This window comes from Apodemus sylvaticus, chromosome 5 (genome assembly GCF_947179515.1).
Source record: "Apodemus sylvaticus chromosome 5, mApoSyl1.1, whole genome shotgun sequence".
Lineage (NCBI taxonomy): Eukaryota > Metazoa > Chordata > Mammalia > Rodentia > Muridae > Apodemus > Apodemus sylvaticus.
The window spans coordinates 104,041,595-104,064,255 of NC_067476.1; the positions used below are offsets into that span (position 1 = coordinate 104,041,595).

The following is a 22,661-nucleotide window of genomic DNA, read 5'->3' on the forward strand; positions in this document are numbered from 1 at the left end:
CTTCACTCCTCCTCAGCGGGCGGAGCTCAGGGCCGCTCGGCCTTCGCTGCGCCCCCACTTCCCGCCGACCCCCGTCACGGCCTCCGCTACAACCTGACCGGCGGGCGTTCGCCTAAGCATCCGCCCCGCCTCACCCCGCGCGCCCGCCAATCGGCAGTTACCAGCTGGTTCGGCCCGCCCGACGCAGCGTGACGCAGCCAATCGGCGGCTGCCACACTGCGGGCCCGAGCAGGCCTAGGGGGTTGGGACCTCGGCAGCAGGTCTGCCCGGGCCAGACGCGCGAGCGCAGGCAGCGGCTGCAGGTTTCGGGCTCTCCCATCTCAGTTCTCCGGTCCCGGCCCTCCGACCGCCCCCACCGCAACCCGCCGCCATGCGCTTCAGCTGCTTAGCGCTGCTCCCGGGCGTGGCGCTGCTGTTCGCTTCGGCCCGCCTTGCCGCCGCCTCAGATGTGTTGGAACTGACGGATGAAAACTTCGAGAGTCGCGTCTCCGACACGGGCTCAGCGGGGCTCATGCTCGTCGAGTTCTTCGCCCCCTGGTGAGGCCACTTTCCGGGATCAGGGCCGGAGGACCGGCTGGGCGCGGGAGCGGTTGGGCCTACGCAGCGCGGGCGCCCTCCACTATCTAGCAGGCCTGGCTGCGGCTGCCTCGTTGCTAGTCGGTGGGGAACCCGGAGGCGCACCGCCGGGGGTGGGGGTGGGGTGGGGTGAGGAGGAGGTAGGGTGGGAACGGGGCAGATCCGGAAAGCTGAAAGCCGAGGCTCCGGGGTAGGGCCACGTCCTTACCTCCGCGTTCTTGCAGCACTTCCTATGTGGAGGGTTTACCCATCCCCTCCCCCTCAGGTCTATCTTTCAGTATCTAGGTGAGTCAGTGTAAACGTACCCTGGTCTGCAGACCAGGCTGGCATCCCAAAGCCTTAGGGAGGAGGCAGAGGCCCTCTTTTTAAGTGTAGAGGTTCTGGGTCTCAAGCTATTTTTTTTTCTTCTTGTCTCCACCCCATTGGAGCCATTGGTTTCTAACCAAGGTCACTCAGTAGCTGCAGAAAGATCCTAAGTGCTTTCTTGAGACAGGCCATTATTTGGTTCATGGCATGGCTTACACTATTTTACATTAAGCTGCAGAGGCCTCTTATTAAAACAGTAAACGAACAAGAATTATTTCACTAGGACCTATCATAATTGTCAGCTTTAGATAATTCTAGAGAATGATAACATTCTCAATAAGAAAGTAGCCATTGTTGGGCTGTGTAACCTATGAAAAGCACATAAGTTCTTTAGAGTAGGTGTGACCCCCAAATAAAAACTTGCTTGGGAAGGGAGAGCAAAAAGGATTTCTAGTTTTGTCACTTAGAGTAGTGGATTGAATAATTTGCAAATTATTACCAGGGCATATAGTTGAGGAGATGTGTATTTTTCCCCCCTCCTGGCACAATGACCCTTAATTCAAAACTGTTCAAAAGTGCCAGTAAGACGGTATGTAATAGTTACACTGTAACTTATCTTTGCTTCTGACCCAGTGGGATTGTTACATCCCAAGCTTATCTTAGATGGTTGCACTCACAAGTGGTGTAGTGAAGACTGCTTAAAAGGCAGGAAGCAAATTGTATTTCAGCTTGGGATATTTTATGTTCAGGCATTTCTGTGGTTGACAGTCACATTGATTACACATTATAGATAGCATTTATATGAGTTCTCTCTTAGAATTTATCATAGTTATATAATCATGCTGTTAACTGAGGGGTGTCACTTGGGTCCAGCTTCTTTGTCTGAAAGAGGTCATGCAATTGAAGAATTGTGGGCTCTCACTAGAGATTTTAGTTCAAGCTTTGAAATATGGCTCAGTGCTTGTCTAGCATGTCCAATCCCTATTATTGAAAAAAATACACATACACACACATGCTTGTGTGTAAACCATATATATTCTTAAGAAACAAGTCCCTCTGTATAGTCTAGACTGACCTCAAACTCAGGATCTTCTTACTCTAGCTCCTTTTTTTCTTTTGAGACAGGGTCTCCTATTGCTTAGCTAGCCTTCAGTTCATCATCCTTTTATTCTTAATGCCCCAAGGCATTCAGACTTCAGACTTGCCTTTCTACTAAAAATTGTTGTACCTGCTTTCCATAAGACTACATATCCCATCATACATTCTGAGATCAATAGTTGGGTGGATTTCTGCTGTGGTTTCTGCTTTTAGTTGGCTGAGAAGATAAAAGTCATCTGCCACATTGCCAGTAGGAAAGATTGGTTTTCTGAAGGAGCAGTTTAAAGGAAGTCTCCTGTTAGTAATTTTATTATTTCTACATACTCATTTATTTTAACAGTTGTAATCTTTTTTAAAAGATTTATTGTATGTATATGAGCATACTGTAGCTGTCTTCAGACACATCAGAAGAGGGAATCAGATCCCATTACAGATGGTTGTGAGCCATTTATCCAGCTGGGCTTGAATTCCTCACCCTTGAGTCTGCCTCCTAAATGCTGAACTTATAGGCTAGCACACCAAGCTCTGGAGATTTCTTTATTTACTCTTTTCTCTTGCATATAACAGCAGTACCATCCCCTGTTAGTAACAGCAAGTGAAAATTTTTGAGATAGGGTCTCACTGTATAGCTCTGACTGACCTGGACCTGATCCACATGCCTCTGCATCCTGAGATTAAAGGTGTGTACCACCACATCAATTGAGAAATCTAACAGTAAAATGGAGACTGGAAAGATGGCTCAACAGTTAAGAGCACTGGCTTTTCCAAAGGAGACTGAAGGATCTGGCACCACTGGTGTTCATGCGCACATAACCATAACTTAAATGGTAGGGGTCAAAATGGAGTCTGGAACTCAGTTTGGTAGATAAAGTGCTTGGGTACCTTAAGCAAAGCTTCTGTCTTCATTTAGGTCTACCCCTTTAATTTTGTAAGTGAAAGTGAAAGATTTCTTTGCAGGCCACTGTTAACATTACGAGGTTTTGTTTTATTTGAAACAAGATTTTATGTACTAGAGGCCGGCCATGGGCTGTCATCCCGGCTTCATCACCTAAATACTTGGATTACAGGTGTGAGTTATGTTGTTTGGCTAACCGCTATTTTTGTAGAGGTATGAGTATCTGCAGTATTTAAATGTTTTAAGTCTTAAACATCTACTTGTAGTGTAGATTTTTATGATATTCTTTGAACACTTCCCCTGTAGTACTAAAACAAACATATGACTTTAATTTGTGCTTGGCTTTGAGTACTATTCTACCCTCTACAACAGTAGCAATAAATATTTGTTATGCAGTGTTCATAAGGCTAGTAATTCTTGCCTTCCCAAGGCTTTAGAACTACATCTAGGTGACCATTACTGCCTAGGATTTACATTGGATACTGGGGATTGAAAGTCTGGTCCTTAGTGTCTGCAGTACAAAGCACTTTACCCAGTGAGCTACGTCCCCATCTTAACTTGGATCTTCTTTCTTATTCCTAGTCATCTATCTTAACATTGGAGATTTCATTACAACTTTGTCCTTCCCTGAACAATTAACTCATTAATCCTTCTCCAAACTGGGATTCCTACAGGGAAAGAACTGCACACTTTCTATCAGAGACTAAAATATATAGTTACTGGGTAATGTATATTGGGGTTATCTGCTAAGGACCATCTCAGGGAGTTGGTGTTTCAGATTGATTCATTGTGTCTTAGTCACTTTCTATTGCTGTGACAAAACATGACCAAGTCAATTTGTTAAAGAGTTTATTAAAAGTTTGTTAAAGGTTTACAGTTTCAGAGGCTTAGAGTCCATGACCATCATGGCAGGTAGCAGTACCTGAGGGAGGGCTCTGCTCACATGATGACAACAACCTTGAAGCAGAGAGAGCTAAATGGGAATGATGTGAGTTTTTCAAACCTCAAGGCTGGACATCCATCCGCAAGTGACACACCTCCCAATTCTTTCCAAATGATTTTGCTAAAGCAGAGAGAGACCAAGCATTCAGATTTGCGTCTATTGGGGCCTTTGTGTGTATGAATGGAAGATATCAGGTACCTTGGAACTGGGGTTACGCATGGTTGTGAGCTGCCATGTAGGCTCCAGGAACAAAATTCAGGCCCTCTGCTATAATAGCAAGTGCTCTTAACTTGAGCCATCTCTCCAACTCTCTAACTCTTGAAAAAAATTCTTAGTATTGTGGGGTTGAGGACAGATAAATAGTGTTTGTTTTCTTTCTCCTTCCACCTTTTCAAGGATGCTGGGACTCTCCAGTTGTCAGGCAAGTGTAGCAGGTTACTAGGTGCTTATGACTGGCTTATGACATTGCCACTGCACTGCTCACATCCACATCCGGTTGTTGGAAATGAGCCCCAGGCCTTACCTACTCTAAGGAAACATTCTGCAGCTGACGTACATCTCCATCTTGGATTCATTCTCTTTCCTTACCCTTCTCTCTCTCTCTCTTGTCCCTTCCCTCCCCCGGGTAAAGGAGTAGTTTATAAACCTAGTTTGGCCTTGAACTTGAGAGACTGTCTCAAAATGGGCTGGTGAGATGGCTGGTAGTATGGGTGTGTGCCTTTGTACCAGGCTTCTTGGGGATTCTTATCATCAGCCATGCATAATTTATTTTAATGCTTTTTTTCTTTTTGGAGACTATATCTCACTATGTAGACCAGGATGGCTTCAAACTCAGAGATCTACCTGCCATCACACCTGGCCTTCCCTGACTATTTTTATGTGTATTTATAAAGTTGTCGATTTTTTTTTCTCTTATTTTTCAGGAGAGGTGAGGTAAAGGCGTTAAACTTTTGCTTTACTTTTGACAGTTGCTACAATAGAAAATAAACAAGAGACAGGCTTAGTGTTATATGCCTGTTAACTCAGGTTTCCAGAAGCTGAGCAAAGAAGACTAAGTTTGAAACTGCCTGGGCTACTTTAAAAAGATCCTGCCCAAGAAAAAATGAAATAAAATCTCTCCTCTTTTGCTGCTTAAGTATTATCTGCTATGTGACTCTAGATGACTGTTGCCTCTCTGTTTCCTTTCCTGTGCTATATATTGTTAACTGTAGCTATAATACATGGTTCTTGCTTTTTATGATTGTCTGAAAACAGATTTCTTATATATTAGCTCTGCTCATCACATTACTTGAATACCCTACTCGTTCCTCTCTGAAGCCTTACTTAAAGACGCAAGCCAGATAATATGGTCTTAAAAATATATTCTTTTTAAACCCTTGGAAATTGGGTTTAATCCACTTCAGAGGGAGAGGAAGAAAGATTGCTCTAGGTTTTAGGACAGACAAGGCTGCCTAGTGAGATTATGTCTTCAGAGCAAGTGAGCTAAACACGATGAATCAGCATCAAATGCCTTTTCTTTCAGTGTAACTCTGAGCCTCACCAGCTGGAGGGCTACATAGAATGAAGTGCAGAAGGCGCTGATTCAATAAGATATGCTAAGACAAAAGGGGAGTATCATGGCCTGTTAACTCTATGTAGGGCTATATAGTTTCAAGATACCCTGTGGGGTTTTTTTGTTTTGTTTTGTTTTTATTTGGTTTTTTCGAGACAGGGTTTCTCTGTATAGCCCTGGCTGTCCTGGAACTCACTCTGTAGACCAGGCTGGCCTCGAACTCAGAAATCTGCCTGCCTCTGCCTCCCAGAGTGCTGGGATTACAGGCGTGTGCGCCCGGCAAGATAACCTGTGTTTAAAACAAAAACAAAAGAAAACAAATCTTACCTGACTTTCAACATCATGTTAGAAAACAGGTGGTAGAAAGCCTGGTTTTACAGTTAGATGGTTCACTTGACCATGAGAACTGATCAAAACATAGCCTGATATACTTGTCCCAGAGGGCTGCTAGAAACACCTGCTCTTCTTTCCAGAAAGTCCTAATAGTCCCACGGGTGTACTTCCCATACATTTGGGTGTATGACATGTTCTTGTCAGTATACAACTAGCACCAGCTGTATATTTACCTCTTCAAAGGCCCAGTGGGTTACAGAGGGATCACTCTGAGAAGGTTGATGAGTTGTTTTCCCTATAGGCAGTGAAAATAGAAAACAGAAGGAAAAAGCCAGGTGCAGTTCCCCAAAAATTAGGAGATGGTGGTGGGTCAGAGGTGTTTAAGGATGGTCTTTGGCTATAAAGTATTGTGCCTCTGAAAAGTATTTAAGAGACTGTCTCAAAAACAGGCTGGTGAGATGGCTCAGTGATTAAGAGTGAATGCTGCTTTTGCAGAGGACCCAAATTCCTTCCCAGCAACCTTCACAATTTCTTGTTACTCCAGCTCCAAAGGAATTACACAAATTTTTAAAAGGGAAAAAAACAAAAACTGTAAATGTATATATTCTCTAGGGTCCTTAGGACACCTGTTGAGAAATTGTCAAATTTTAAATGTAGAACCAAGTTAGTAGTACAAAAGAGCCAATTTTCTCTTTGCATCATACTGGAAGCAAACTCTGTCTTAGTGGTAAGTACAGTTACTTACTAAACCATCTTGCACACACATATACACATTTTATTAAAAATATAAAAGGACCATGCCAAGTATGGTTGCTCAAGCCACCCTGAACTCTAGAGGCCAGCTGCAGTCACATAATGAGATCTTGTCTTAGAAGGGAAGAATATATATAAAGGACTAACTGATAGACACCAAATTCAAGATAGAGGGATATATAAGCAGGAAGAAGGGGTACAGGAAGGTTTCAGCTGCATTGACTTTTAAGACAAGAGTTTTCTTTTTTCTTTTTTTGAAGATATTTTATTTTATGTGAGTACACTGTTGCTGTCTTTAGACACACCAGAAGAGGGCATCATATCACATTGCAGATGGTTGTGAGCCACCATGTGGTTGCTGGGAATTGAACTCAGGACCTTTGGAAGAGCAGTCAGTGCTCTTAACCACTGAGCCACCTCTCCAGCCCCAAGACAAGAGTTTTCTGTGTGCTCCTGCCTGTTTTGGAGCTCATTCAGTAGACCAGGCTGGCCTAGAACTCAGAAATCCACCTGCCTCTGCCTCCCAGAGTACTGGGATTACAGGCGTGCGCCACCACCGCCTGGCCAACATTTTAATGCATTTTTTTTCTTTTTTTGTGCACATGACAGGTGTGGGCGTGTACATGCCACAGTGCATCAGAGGACCCTTTTTAGGAATCAGTCTATCTTCTGCCATGTAGATCCCAGAGATGGGCTCAGGTCATCAGCAAGTACCTTTAATTGCTGGTCAACTCAGTGGTTCCATGAATATATTTGAATTGTTAATAAAATACAGATTCCAATAATTTTAATATAATAAAAATAATTACCGTGTGTGCACATCTTTTTTTTTTTTTTTTTAAATATACCAGCACTTGAGGGGCAGAACCAGGCAGATCTTTTAGCCCAATACCAGCCCAGTCTGCATAGAGAGTTCCAGGACAGTCAGGACTACACAGAGGAAACCCTACCTTGAAAAAAAAGAAACATCAAATTGTTCCCTTGGCCCCATAGATGCAAATCTATGAGAAGGATTATATTGTAGACTAAACAGAATGGCACTGTGACACAACTGGAAAGGTCTATAGTGTCACATGCTGTCTGTAGCTAAGCTTGCTGTTGGCATTGCTGTAAACAAACAAGAGCAGATCTTGTGAAGAGAATTTAATATGTGCGTTGAGCATATTAAGCACTCTTAATTTAAAGCTGATGACTAACAGAAGTGAAAGTGAAGGTACTGTGATTCACCTGAAGCACCAGCCACTCCACTTAGAGAAGCACACTTGTGAGACAAAGGGAGGAGCCTGAATGGCTGGAGTCTATTCCCTATGCATTAGTTCACGGGTTAACGTTCAAAAAGAAATAACAGATCCTAGACGTAAAAAAAAAAAAAGCAATAACGGGAAGTGGTGGTGCACACCTTTAATCTCAGCACTTGGGAGGCAGAGGCAGATGGATCTCTGTAAGTTCCAGGACAGCCAGGACTACAGAATAAAACCCTGTCTCAAAACAACAAAAACAAAACAAACAAGTCTTGACTCAATATCAGAAGTCTCAGGTATAATTTGGTAGTAGAATAATTGGTGATCCCTACAGTCAGTGCAAGAGAAGTAGAAAGGGGGTGATCACAGCCTGGATTATGTAACAAGGCCCTGTCTTCAGGAAAAAAGAAAAGAGTATGATAGGAGATTAAAAACATCAGTAAGTTTGTGTCAGACTAAGCATCTGGCTTTTTCTTTCTTTTTTTTTTTTTTTAAACACAGGTGTGGACATTGCAAGAGGCTTGCCCCTGAGTATGAAGCTGCGGCAACCAGATTAAAAGGAATAGTCCCGTTAGCAAAGGTGAGCATCGGGGCGTTGCTAGAGAGGAATATGGAATATATATTATTACATTTGTATGTGGAGGTGTGCATGTGGCAACAAACCCCTTTACAGGCTTAGCCATCTTACTGGCCAAGTACTTTAAAGTATATACAACCAGTATTGGGGGCAAGGGGTGCTTGAGAGATGGTTCAGTGGTTAAAAGAGCACTTGGCTGCTCTTACAAAGGGCATGAGTTCCATTTCCCAATACTCACTTGGTGTCTCAAAACCATTCTTAATTCCAGTTCCAGGGGACAGATGCCCTCTTCTGACCTCTACAGGCACTGCATGCACCTGGTACATATCCATGCAGACAAAACATTCATACAAAATAAATAAATAAAAATAGAATGTGGTGAATAAGAACCAAGGAGCAAACAAAGACAACAGAGGTAGAGCTTTAAGGATGAGAAGGAAAATAATTACTGAATTCTGTGTCTACCCTGATAATGGTCAGTGATGAGATCTGGGAAGAAGTGGGGGATTAACTGAGTGGATAATTGTAAGGCTGGTATTTGTTTTCATACTGTTTTAAGAGCCAGCTGTGTTAGTGGCCCATGATGCCAGCATTTGTGAGGTAAAGATTAGAAGTTCAAGACCAGCCTGAGCTACCTGAGACCTTGTCTCACAAAAAAAACAGGCAAAGATAGTAATGTTTAATAAATTTTGCCATTCCGTAGCATTCTGAAGTAATAAGTCCATAGCTATTCCAGTTTAAAAGTCATATCTCTGCTAACTTCAGATAAGTACTTTGTATCTTAGAAATTTTTAAAGTTACATTTAATTCTAATTTAGTTAAGCAACTTGCCATAGCAAAAGAATCATGTCATAATTTTTTATTTCATGTGATTGTGAGCATGAACTTAGCACAGAGCTGTTCAGAAGATTGTAAGGCTATATATTTTCTTTCTTTCTTTCTTTCTTTCTTTTTTTTGGTTGTTGTTGTTGGTTTTTTTGGATTTGGTTTTCTCGAGACAGGGTTTCTCTGTATAGTCCTGGCTGTCCTGGAACTCACTCTGTAGACCAGGCTGGCCTCGAACTCAGAAATCTGCCTGCCTCTGCCTCCCAGAGTACTGGGATTACAGACATGCGCCACCACTGCCAGGCTAATATATTAATTTTCTAAACCTCACTCTACCCACCTTAGGACATAAGGATCAAACCTTAGAATCTTATAAGGTTAATGTATTTTCCTGTGGTTTTAAACCAATTAATTGTTTGCTTTTATGTAACAAATATTGATGCGTTTACCAATAAATTAATTATTTGCAAAATCAAGTTTTATTCTATCCCAGCTAAAGGGTGGATGTACTAAGTACATACCTTCAGTAATGATTGTTCCCAAGCAAGTTTATTGTCAGGACTGAGTGTAGCCTGGTGGTAGAGCAGTGGGTTTGATGTGCACTATGAATTGGATGTGGGGGGGTATTATTGAAATAATGTAAAAAAATACTTGTTTTAGAAATTTTATATAGGGCTGGAGAGATAGCTCAACAGATAAGAGCACCGACTGCTCTTCTGAAGGCCATGAGTTCAAATCCCAGCACCCACATGGTGGCTCACAACCATCCATAAAGAGATCTGACGTCTTCTTCTGGTGTCTGAAGACAGCTACAGTGTACTTACATATAATAAATAAATAAATCTTTTTTTAAAAAAAGAAATTTTATATAAAGCCAAGGAATCTAAAGTCTAAAGCACCTCTTGGGCAATTATGATCTAGTTAGATAACACCCTTATATCTTCAAGGTCTAATGCCAAAAAATATTGATCCTCTGTTGGGATAGCCAGTCTTAATATTTGGGACTATTAGAAGATCTTGCAGCAGGTATTTGGATAATAAAATAACTCTTGTTCTAACCTTTAGGTGGATTGCACTGCCAATACAAACACCTGTAATAAGTATGGAGTCAGTGGCTACCCAACTCTTAAAATATTTAGAGATGGTGAAGAAGCAGGTGCTTATGATGGGCCTAGGACTGCCGGTAAGGATCCTGGAGTTTATCTGACCAGGCTAGGTTTAACTTTCTTTATTTTTGTATTTTTGAGACAGGTTCTTATTACGAAGCTCTGATTGTCCTAGAACTGGTTATGTAGACCAGGATGACCTGGAATTTGCAGAGATCAACTTGCCTCTGCCTTCCAAGTGCTGAGATTAAAGCCATGTACCGTTTATACACAGTTTAGGCTTAATTTCTAATCCTCCTGCCTCCATTTTACAGGTGATGGCATTATAGGCATGTGCTACCATACCTGCCCTGGAAATTGAATTAACATTTTGTTTTGTTACAGTTTCATTGTGTAACCCAAATTAGCCTAGAATAGATGTGCTAATTTTTTTGTGGTATGGGGGGAGGTAGTGCAAGCATGAGCTAGCCCCTAAATAAATGCTTTATTCTTAGTAATGGGAGAAAATTTATTGTTCTATATAGCATATTCATTAAAATTACTCAGTTTAGCCAGGCAGTGGTGGCTCACACCTTTGATCCCAGTACTTGGGAGGCAGAGGCAGGTGGATTTCTGAGTTCAAGGCCAGCCTGTTCTACAGAGTGAGTTCCAGTACAGCCAGGGCTACACAGAGAAACCCTGTCTTGAAAAAACAAACAAACAAAAAAATCCTCAGTTTCGAAGTCAACTTGTTAGGTAACAAAGGTTTTGTTTGTTTGTTTGTTTTTAACTTGTTATGAAGTAATATACAAAATAATTGAACTTCAAATACAGGCTTAGCCAAAGCATGTTTTCACTTGGTAATTGTTATGAATTTTATCTACTGTATGTCAGATACTCTGGATAGTAGGTGTGGTGTTCATAAAGCACTGACCAGGCAGTGGTGGTAGCGCACGCCTTTGATCCCAGCACTGGGGACACAGAGGCAGGAGGATTTCTTGAGTTTGAGGCCAGCCTGGTCAAGTGAGTTCCCTGACAGCCGTGGATACAAAGAGAAAACCCTGTCTTGGGGGAGGGGGGGAAGCACTGGTCCTGCTTTTCTGGAGTTTTTCTGGCTGATAGAAGGAGAGGGGCAATTGTTATGTACATCTTTGGAAAGCAGCTTAACAGGTATAAATTCCTGTACTTTTTGACTGGATTTACTTCTAGAAAGTTACCTTGAAGGTATATGGTGCAAATTTACCTGCAGACAATCTTTTGGAAAATCAAAAGACTGGAAATAAATGTCTCTCAGTTGTTATGAGTTAAATAAATCACTATGTAAATCCAAAAAACACTCTGCAGGTATAATAAATGATTGAAAGGCTGTCAGGGGGGCTCAGTGGGTAAAAGCAGCTACTGCTAAATGTAATAATCCCCAGAGCCCACCTGGAAGGGGGAAAGAACTAAGTTCTGCAGGTTTCCCTTTGGCTTCGGCACAAGTGCTGTCATACCTCACACACAGTAGTTGTCTTTTTTAATAAGTGGGGTGGGATGCCAGGAAGTGGTGGCGTACACCTTTAATCCTAGCACTTGAGAGGCAGGCAGATTTCTGGGTTTCACGACAGCTAGGGCTACACAGAGAAACCCTGCTTGTCTGGAAAAAAAAAAGCAAAAGGAAAAAGTGGGGTGAAAGTGGGCGAGTAGAGATATCACAGCTCAGTATTTGGAGTATGAATTACTTCTGTGTATTATATATACTATGTTAATGTATACCGTGTTAAATAACCAAAACCACTTGAGTTGGACCTAGTAGTGCATCTTTTGTTTTGTTTTATTTTTCTTTTTTTGAGACAGGGTTTCTCTGTGTAGCCCTGGCTGTCCTGGAACTCAGAAATCCTCCTGCCTCTGCTTCCCAAGTGCTGGGATTAAAGGCATGTGCCACCACTGCCTGGCATAGTACATCCTTGTAACCCTGCCACTTGGAAAGATTGGAGGCAGAGGCAGAAGGCAGAGCAAGCCTCTGCTATACAACCTAGACTGAGAGGCCTGTCTAAAAGAAAGGAGCCAAATACAATTTTATGAGAGGTAGACACAGGCAGGTAGATGTGAGTATAGGATACCACCACCCTGAAAGGGTAGGGGGAGGTTTGTTAGAAGTATAAAATATATACATAGCCTTTTTGGCTAAAATCAAGTAGAAAGATAACACAAACTGAAGCTGAACTTACATGTATAAGAAAGAAACTGGATAGTTCAAGGACAGGAATTGAAAGAAACCTTAACTGAAAACATGTTGTACCTTTTGAATTATTCCAATCCTTTTCAAAAAATTGTATATGTGTTAATATAACTTTTATTTTCTAAGATGGAATTGTCAGCCACTTGAAGAAACAAGCTGGACCAGCTTCAGTTCCTCTCAGAACTGAGGAAGAATTTAAGAAGTTCATTAGTGATAAAGATGCCTCGGTGGTGGGTAAGAAGCAGATGTTTGTTTATGCCATAAAATTAATTGGATTTTTTTGTGAAGCCTCAAAGTTAAAGCACCTTATGCAAACTTGAAGCAGTTGAATGATAACTGACAGAGCTGAGTCAACACACTATTACAGGGAAAGAGAATGGTATCTTGTGTGGGTTTATATCCTTACAGATATAAAGTTAAATTCAGTTAAAAGACCAGAATAGAAGTGTTGGCTTACCTTCTGCTCCCATCCAACAGTGCTGAAAATTTAACCTCTCCTCACTCCTGCCAAGTAAGTGCTCTACCACAGAGCTGTGTAGCTGTGTGTTCTCGCTCTGTCCCTTCCTTAACTCAGCTAAAGAAAAAGTGTGTAGTTAACTGATAATAAGGTTTAAAGCAAGAGAATACAAATTAGTCAACTCCTGTATCTTGTCAATTTTTATAGCTGTCTTTGTGGTTGTATTGGTCAAATTTCTGTAGCTATAAATAGCTGAGGCTGGATCATAACAAAGAAAAGATACTTGTCTTAAAACTGAATGTTCAAAAAAAGACAGTGGTACTTTTAAGTTCTGGTGCAGGTCTCTTTGGTAGCATCTCATGGAAAGAATGCATGCAACAAGGAGAGATTTGATTGTAAGCAGGAAGCCAGAGAACAGAGGTGCCAGGCTTATTACCATATCCAACTGAATTAAAGTGTGTGTGTGTGTGTGTGTGTGTGTGTGTGTGTGTGTGTGTGTGTGTGTGTGTGTGTCTGTGTCTGTAATACACTGAGGTTAAAACCTTGGCCTCAGCTGGGTAGTGAGGGCACACGCCTTTAATCCCAACGCTTGGGCAGATCAAGTGGATCTCTGATTTTGAGGCCAGCCTGTAGCTTCAAGGGGTACTGATGTCCATTTGGCTCCCTTAAGTACTTGACAAAACAAATCATTCACTCACACACAAATATTTTCCTTTTTTTCTTAATAATTAATCATAAGGAGCCTTTTTATTGATCTGTTTAGTTTGTATGAGTGTTTTGCTTCCATGTATGTGTGTGTACCACATGTATGCCTGAATCCCAAAGAGGTCGGAAGGCACAGGATACTCCGGAACTAAAGTTATTGGTGGTTGCAAGTCACCATTTGGGTCCTGGGAACTGAACCCAGGTCCTGGAAGAGCAATATAGTGCCATTAACTACTGAGCCACCTTTTTAGCTCCAGTAGTCATTTCTTAAATACCCCACCATGTGCTGTACCTCCCATCCCCATCTCCCATCATTTCATTTTGGGAGGAGAGGAATTTGTATTAAGTAACCTGCATGACACTGGAACTGGCCTGTAGTCTCTGTCTGTCTGTCTCTGTCTCTGTCTCTCTTTTGGTTTTTTGGATTTGTTTTTTAGGTTTCTCTTTACAGCCCTGGCTGTCCTGGAACTCACTCTGTAGACCAGGCTGGCCTTGAACTCAGAAATCTGCCTGCCTCTGCCTCCCAAGTGCTGGGATTACAGGTGTGCGCCACCACCTCCAGGTGGCCTGTAGTCTCTTAAATTCTAGGATTACAGGCATGTGTTCGTGTTCTCTCTCTCTCTCTCTCTCTCTCTCTCTCTCTCTCTCTCTCTCTCTCTCTCTCTCTCTCTCTCTCGTGCGTGGGCACACTCTCTATATCTCTATCTCCTAAGGCACTTAAGAGTAGCTTTAAAGACAAAACATTGGGGTGGGAGGGGTAAAGTGATTATAGTGTTTGTTTTGGGACAGGGCTTCTCCGTGTAGACCAGAGAATATCTTGGAACTCACTCTATAGAGCAGGCTGGCTGCATACTCCCAAAGACCTGTCTGTTTCTGCCTCCCAGGTGCACCACCACACCTGGCTTAAAATTTTATTTTGTTTTATGTGTATGAATGTTTTTCCTGCATGTATGTGTCTCATCCTCAGGAGCTAGGACAGTTTTGACTTGCCATATTATGAGTATGGTATTTGAACCCAGAATTACACTGGATCAACTCTCCAGCCCCCTTTACCATATTGTTCAAATCTTTTAATACCTGAAATATTTCCTAAAATTTAAGGTGTGAGGCACTTTGCCCAGATCTATTTTGGATAACTAGAGGGAGACTTTGGTTCAACCAAACCTCTCCCTTAACTGTCTCTAGACAGTAGAGAATGGAACATTGTGTCATGTCAAAGCAGCCTCATCTTAGCCTGAATTACATGTTTATCCATGATAGACTGAAAGCTTTGAGACTAAAAGAATGTAAGTCTTGAATAAAGTAAGACATAGCATTGATTATTCTTTATGTTTGACATTTCCTATGCAGGCTTTTTCAGGGATTTATTCAGTGATGGGCACTCTGAGTTCCTAAAAGCAGCCAGCAACTTGAGAGATAACTACCGATTTGCACACACCAACCTTGAGTCTCTGGTGAAGGAGTACGATGATAATGGAGAGTAAGTGACTGAATAGAAACATCTGAACATCAACAAATATGTATAGAAATATGAGTGTTGTGTTATACATTTGCTATAAAAAAATAGAAAATGGTGTTAGGGGTGTTTTTACCTTTTTTGTGGGCTGAGTATTAGAAAAAGCTATAGGGGCTGGAGAGTTGGTGCAGTGATTACTGCTCTTGCAGAGGACCAGAGTTTACTTTCAAGCACCCACATCAAGCAGCTCACAACTACATATAGTGATCCCAGACACATTCTTCTGGCTTCAGAGGAGGTGGTTGACCTTATTTTAAGAAAGGATCTTGCTGTGTAGATCAAGCCAGACTTGAACTTTCATGAGTCCTGTCTCTGGACTATGCCCAGTTAGGAGGTGATTCTTAGTAGATAAGCTTTTCTGGAAAGAGAATGATAATTGAACTGAGAATTTATTCTCGATCAAAGCTCAGGAAATAGCTCATCAGTAGAGGGTTTGCTGTGTACCCACATAAAAAGCCTGAGCGTGTTGCTTTGTTGTTTTTTATTTATCTATTTATTTTATTTATTTTTTATTTATTTACTTAATAAATTATTTTTTGGTGGTAGGGTTTATGTAGCCCTGGCTGTTCTGGAACTCACTCTGTAGACCAGACTGGTCTCAAAGTCAGAAATTCGCCTGCCTCTGTCTCCTGACTGCTGAGATTAAAGGAGTGCGCCACCTCTGCCTGGCAGGTTGTTTTAAGAGTAGGTAATGAATTTATCTCTCTCTCTCTCTTTTTAAGGTTGTTTATTATCTTATTGTTGTTATTTTGTGTATATATGTGTTTGCTTATATGTGTCTCCATGTATCACGTGTATGCCTAGTGTCCAGGGAAGTGGTGAGACCCCCTATGTGTGCGGGAAATTGAGCCTGGATCCTTTGCCAAGAGCAAATGTTCTTAGCCACCAAGCCAAGTCTCTAGCCCCTATATTTCTGATTTTTGTTTATATTTAATTTTGTTTTTTGAGACAGGATTTCTCACTGTAACAGAGCCCTGGCTGTTTTAGACTCCTTTGTAGACCAGGCTCCCCCTGAGATCTCCACAGAGATCTATCTTCTTCTGCCTCCCAAGTACTGCTCTCACACCTAGTGACAGCTATATTGCTACCCTAGAATTTAGCTTATAGCCTCTGCTGATCTTGCCTCCCAAATACTGAGATTACAGGTGTCTAAGACCACATGGGTCTAACTTCCAAATCTTAAAAAACAGGATGAAACCAGTTCCATTTTACCCTAGTTATATGTGGTAATATATGATATCCTTTTCTAGCCTCTGCATTTACCAGGGTGGCACACAGATACTGCTTTAATAAAAAAAGATTTGTTTATAGTTGGGAGGCTAACACAGGCAGCTGTCCACACAGTGAGCTCCAGAATAATAAAGGCTATACTGAGAGAGACTTATCTTCAAAGAAAACAAATTGTATTATTATTTTTAATTTTTATATATAATGTTTTGTGTACATGTATGTTCTTGGGCCATGTGCATGCGTGGCCCTCAGAAGTCAGAGTCCCCTGGAACTGGCATTAGATTATTATTAGCCTCCATTTGGTGGAATCCAGTACTATTAACTGCTGAGACATCTCTCTAGGCATACATTTATTCGTTTATTAAACGGTAGCTTGAACTTTTTATTTTATTTTATTTCTGTTTTGGTGCCAGGAATTGAACCGAAGGTAGGCAGGCACTCTGCACTATATCAGAATGTTTTAGACTGGATCTCTCTATAGTGATCCTGCTGCCTCTACCTCCTAAATGCAGAAATTACAGGTGTGTAACAATGCCTGTCTTGTCTGAGATTTTTGTTTTTTGATATAGGGTCTCCCTATGTTGCTTTGGCTGATTTGTAGACCAGGCTGGCTCTGAATTCATAGAGATCCATTTACCTCTGCAATCTGACTGCTGAGATAAAAGGTGTCCGGCTTATCCTGAGCTTTAAGTGAAGTGAGAGACAACCCTGGTATTTGTTGCTAAGGCACTTTTGGTGTTTTTTTTGCTTCTGTTTTAAGGGGGATCACTATATTTCGTCCATTACATCTTACTAACAAGTTTGAAGACAAAACTGTGGCATATACTGAAAAGAAAATGACCAGTGGCAAGATCAAGAAGTTTATTCAGGAAAGCATGTGAGTACCTCTCTCCTAGTCTGGGATTTCTTTGCTTTTGATTTGTATACTTCAGCTACTTGGCAAGCTATGTTTTGGCTTAAATAAAGCCCTTGGGCCCATTACCTCTTACAGTGGTCCCGTATGTTGCAGTACTTGTATTGAGTGTTGATAATGACTTCCTCTTATAGATGTTATCACGTTGATAATTCCAGAATACAGCTAGAAAGTGATAAAGTTAATGAATTACTCTATTTCAGTTTTGGTCTCTGTCCTCATATGACAGAAGATAATAAAGATTTGATACAAGGCAAGGACTTACTAACGGCTTACTATGATGTGGACTATGAAAAGAATGCTAAAGGCTCTAACTACTGGAGAAACAGGTAATAAAAACCATGTGCTTTCTTTTGTGAAGACATGTTTACCTGTTATTACCTGTTATTAGCAATTGTGACTATTGTATCTTGTTGCCCTGGGGTGTAAGATTGGCTGGAAATGGAAAGGTGACGTGGTCTATGGTTGGTACAGTGGTTGCCTAAAGCCCTGGGTTTGGTTCCCAAGCATCCAGTGTGTGCACACATCTCACCAGCCATGGCACCACATTTAAAACAAGAACTGAGTGTGATGGCACAGGACCATGATCCAAGCATTGAGAGGTAGGGAAGGACAACCAGAAGTTTAAGGTTGTCCATGCTGCTGAATTTATAGCTAATCTGGACTACATAAGAGTCTATCTTTACAGGACAGCAGGGCTATACAGAAAAACCCTGTCTCGAAAAACCAAAAAATAAAAAAAGCCTGTCTTTAAAAGAATTTGGGGGTGGAGGATAGAAAGGGACACATAGCTCCCAAAAACTGCATTTAAAGCCTAAGAACAAGTAACATACACTATTCACAGAATCTTCTGGGCGGGACTTCTGTGCTCCCTTGTCCTACAGATTATAATGAAAAGTATAAGCCTGATGTATGGTGCACTTAAGACCATACTTGCTTACGAATTCTCTGAGTGTGTTTTACCCTTACAAATAAATGTTCTTTTCAGGTCAGTTTTTATGCTTGCAAGAAATATTACAGTTAAATAGTATAGGAAAATTCCTACCAAATGGTCCAAGACAGTCAAGACTACATAGAGAGATCGTGTCTTTTAGTTTAATAAAAAAGAAAAGAAAAAAAGCTTTGTCACATGTTATGATACAAATATTTTTCGTATTTATTCCTCACAGGGTCATGATGGTGGCAAAGAAATTCCTTGATGCTGGACACACACTCAGCTTTGCTGTAGCTAGCCGTAAAACCTTTAGCCATGAACTGTCTGATTTTGGCTTAGAAAGCACTACTGGCGAGGTTCCTGTTGTGGCTATCAGAACTGCTAAAGGAGAGAAGTTTGTGATGCAGGAGGAGTTCTCGTAAGTTACTGCTTAGCATTGGTTCAGGATTGGATTTAGAGTGACTTTGGAGTGGGGAGAGACGTCTTCCAGTCAAGACCTGTGATTATCATTTTTCTCAGCTTAGGTACTTTGAAAGATTATCACTTCTACAGACTAACAAAAGGGTTGCAGCTTGGAATTCTTACATAATTACTTTATTAGAAATAGTGGATGGAGGCTGGGCATAGTTATATGCTCTTGTAATTCTAGCATGTACTTGGGTAGTGGAAACAGGACAAAAGAATCATGAATTCCAGTTAGATTCTGTCCATCCTTCCTTGCAGGCGAGATGGCAAGGCTCTTGAGCGGTTCCTGCAGGAATACTTTGATGGCAACTTGAAGAGATACCTGAAGTCTGAACCCATCCCAGAGACCAACGAAGGACCTGTTAAGGTGTGTTGCTTGACATCTCACCACCTGTGTCTCTTCCTAAATCCTGCTTGACCTATACAAAAACCATATTGACCTTTGTTTGTCTTTAATGCTGGAACTCAAACCTATATTAAACCCCTCCACAAAGGAAACCATTTACAGACAGGTCCAGTAGGTGGCGCAGGGGGGAAAGCACTTGTTGCAAAGCCTAAAGACCTGTTAGATCATCCCTTGATCCCATGTAACAATGGAAGGAGAGAATAAACTCTAAAGTCTCCACATTTATGCATTTATACACACACACAAGTAATTTTTAAAGAAGAAAGAAAACTGCTAGGTAGCATTTGTTTTTGTTTCTGTTTTTTTGTTGTTTTTGTTTTTGTTTTTTTTCCTGTGACTTCTGAGCATAGTTTGACAGGAATAGGTGTGAGGGTAAGTTGGATCAAGGGGAATAACAACAAGTTTAAGAATGTTGTGATACAAGTTGAGGTGAGTTAAGTCCAGAACAGTTACAGCTGTGGATTTATTTTTCAACTTTCTTATGACTAGTGAATCTCCTGTGTTTTCTAGGTTGTGGTAGCAGAAAATTTTGATGACATAGTGAATGAAGAAGATAAGGATGTGCTGATTGAATTTTATGCTCCTTGGTGTGGTCACTGTAAGAATCTGGAACCCAAGTATAAGGAGCTGGGAGAAAAAGTAAGTCTGAACCCTCTTCTGAATGTAAAATTGAGCTGGAAGTTTATATACATATTAAGTATAGACTTCATTAGTTACTAAATACTGGTAATTTTTTCCCAATTATTCTTTACACACTTGCTCTTGACCGCCCCCCAGTGTCTATAGTATATAGAGATGTTCTAAACACACACCAGGCTCTTTCTATATCGTGATTACAAATATCTGGGATCTTCTGAATTTTGGTGATGGCTTATGAATTCATAAAGTCTTTCATTTTACAATGTTTGGGAGTTTTGCAATTGTAATGTAATCCAAGCCAGAAAATTTTAAAGGTGGCTCTGTGTAGTCTTTGTGGGGTTTTTTTGTTTGTTTGTTTGTTTGTTTGTTTGTTTTTTTGAGATGGTGTCTTACTGTGCTGTCGCTAGTAGTCTGAGTATATACTCAGCCTCCCACATGGAGGACTAGACCTGTCCTTATCTGTAGTCTTATGGGAGTCAATATAGAAAAATGGAGCTAGGAGGTTAGGAACCAAGTCTGTGTTCTCCTCATTTAGGCAAAGCCCTTAAATGAAACTTACACAGGTTTAAAAAAAAAAAAAAAAAGGCCGGAATTATCTTAGGTCATAAGTGAAAGCTTTACCAGGTTGGTGTCAAACTCTGAAATCTGTCTGCTTTTGGCTGTGAAGAGTTAAGATAAAGGCATGGGCCACCAGGCTGAGATCGGTGGTAAATATTTTGGCTAGCCTGGAACTTGCTTCTGTTTCCAAGTGTAGGAGTCTATGCATGTACTCAGGCATGTTTATTTGAGGTAGAGTTTCATACTATGGCTTAAGCCAACCTGGAATTTGTGGCAATACCCCTGCCTCAGCTTCTTCAACTCTGGAATTACAGATAATAAGTTTTTTGTTGTTGACTCTTTTTTTATTAATAGCTCAGCAAAGACCCAAATATTGTCATAGCCAAGATGGATGCCACAGCCAATGATGTGCCTTCTCCATATGAAGTCAAGGGGTAAGTTGATTTAAGGGGGAGGGGGGTAAGATGGAATCTATTTTGTTGCCTAGGCTGGCCTCAAACTTCTGGATTCAGACTAACATGGCCTCAGCCACTTGAGTAGCCTCCAAGAAACTATTTCCTTATTGAACATAGTTTGGAGAGTAAATTTCTTAGATTTCTCTAATGAGTGATCCCAAAATTACTACCAGAAATCTCTTACAATTTGAGTATAACGTAGACACTCAAGGAGAGTAACATCTGATCATATTAGAAACCAGAAAGGAAAAATGATTCTATAACACTTACTGGGTCAGGTATATGTTAGTAATACTCGGAGACACAACTGTTGAACTCTTTCCCTTTTTCTAGTTTTCCTACAATCTACTTCTCACCAGCCAACAAGAAGCTAACTCCAAAGAAGTATGAAGTAAGTGCATTGTCCTGTGTCCCCAAAATATACACAGATACATGTATGTACACATCATTAGATGCATGAGGGCGGTCATTGTCCTGTTTCCCCAAAATATACACAGATACATGTATGCACACATCATTAGATACGTGGGGCAAAGAGGTCATCTTCCCCCCTCCTCTTCCTCTTCCCTTTTCCTTTTTTCTCCTTTTTTTTTTTTTTTTTAATATTCATTGGTGTTTTGTCTCTGTGAGGGTTCAGATCTCCTGGAACTAGAGTTGCAGACAGTTGAAAGTTACTATGTACATTATGGGGGTTGAACCAGGGTCCTGTGGAAGAGCAGCCAGTGCTCCTAATCACTTATCCAATCTCTCCAGCCTTGATACCTAGTTCTTTTATTGGCCTGTTTACTTGTTTACATTGTATTTGTTACAGTGGATATGTGTGTGAAAGTCAGATGACAGCTTTGGGGACTCAGTTTTCTCCTATTCAGGATCTCAGGATCAAATTCTATTGAGCCATCTTACTGGCCCTTCACTGGTGTCCCGTCCCATCCGTCCTCCCCTCCCCCCCACCCCACCCCACACACACACAGAGTTTCTCTGTGTAGTCCTGAATCCTGGCTGTCCTGAAACTCACTCTGTAGACCAGGCTGGCCTCCAACTCAGAAATCCACCTGCCTCTGCCTCCCAAGTGCTGGGATTAAAGGCGTGTGCCACCACCACCCAGCTTTGGTGTTCTTTAGAAAGTTAAAGTTAAAATAACTTTTCTTTTTTCAGGGTGGCCGTGAATTAAATGATTTTATTAGCTATCTACAACGAGAAGCTACAAACCCCCCTGTAATTCAAGAAGAAAAACCTAAGAAGAAGAAGAAGGCACAAGAGGATCTCTAAAGCAACAGCCAAATGCACCACTTTATAAAAGGACTCTTACACCAGAGAAGGCAAAACCATCAGAGAGGACAGAAGGGATATACTCTGAATCCTGTTAAATTTTCTCTAAACTGTTTCTTAGCTGCACTGTTTGAAACTACCAGGACCAGTTTATGTTTGTGGTTTGGGGAGAAAATTATTTGTGTTGGGAAGAATGTTGTGGGGGTGGGGGGAATTGAGTTGGGGGGTTATTTTCTAATTTTTTTTGTACATTTGGAACAGTGACAATAAATGTGCCCCCTTTATACTGTCGTTTTTCCCCCCTCATGGAATGGAGAATCAGGGTCTCTAAACTGTTACTGTAGATATGAGTGTTCGATCTTTAAAAAACAAAAACAACCAGCTATGTTGATTCTGGTAACTTCAAACTGAATAGGTCCAGTTACCATCTCTCAATCTTCTAATTTATTATTCTTTCTGTAGCCCAAGCTGTCCTTGAACTTGGGACAGTCCTTCCTCACTGGCCCTGAGGTACTGAGAGGTTTTTACAGGTTTTTTTCATGTTCTAAAAATGGATGCTGCTTATTGTTGCCACATGGCCAAGCTTTCTGCATGTTCATGTTCGCGCCTTCTGAGGATGGTTCTCTGCCCAGAAATGCCCTGTGTGGCTGACAGCAGTTTGGGGTTCCATCCAATTTTAGGAATTATTGACACTGCTGGGTGCAGCTCT

General features: G+C 41.3%; 1 protein-coding gene across 1 annotated transcript; it reads left to right on the plus strand.

The window, feature by feature from the left end:
- Window positions 1-238: 238 nt before the first annotated feature.
- Pdia3 (protein disulfide isomerase family A member 3) lies at window positions 239-22,236 on the plus strand. The gene is made up of 13 exons (XM_052183399.1): window positions 239-537; window positions 8,199-8,277; window positions 10,165-10,282; window positions 12,532-12,639; window positions 14,918-15,047; window positions 17,074-17,190; window positions 17,430-17,555; window positions 18,396-18,578; window positions 18,884-18,992; window positions 19,542-19,670; window positions 20,583-20,662; window positions 21,017-21,074; window positions 21,839-22,236. Exons 1-13 carry the CDS (start codon window positions 371-373, stop codon window positions 21,950-21,952), a joined length of 1,518 nt encoding a protein of 505 aa, XP_052039359.1. The 5' UTR covers window positions 239-370; the 3' UTR covers window positions 21,953-22,236.
- Window positions 22,237-22,661: the final 425 nt, after the last annotated feature.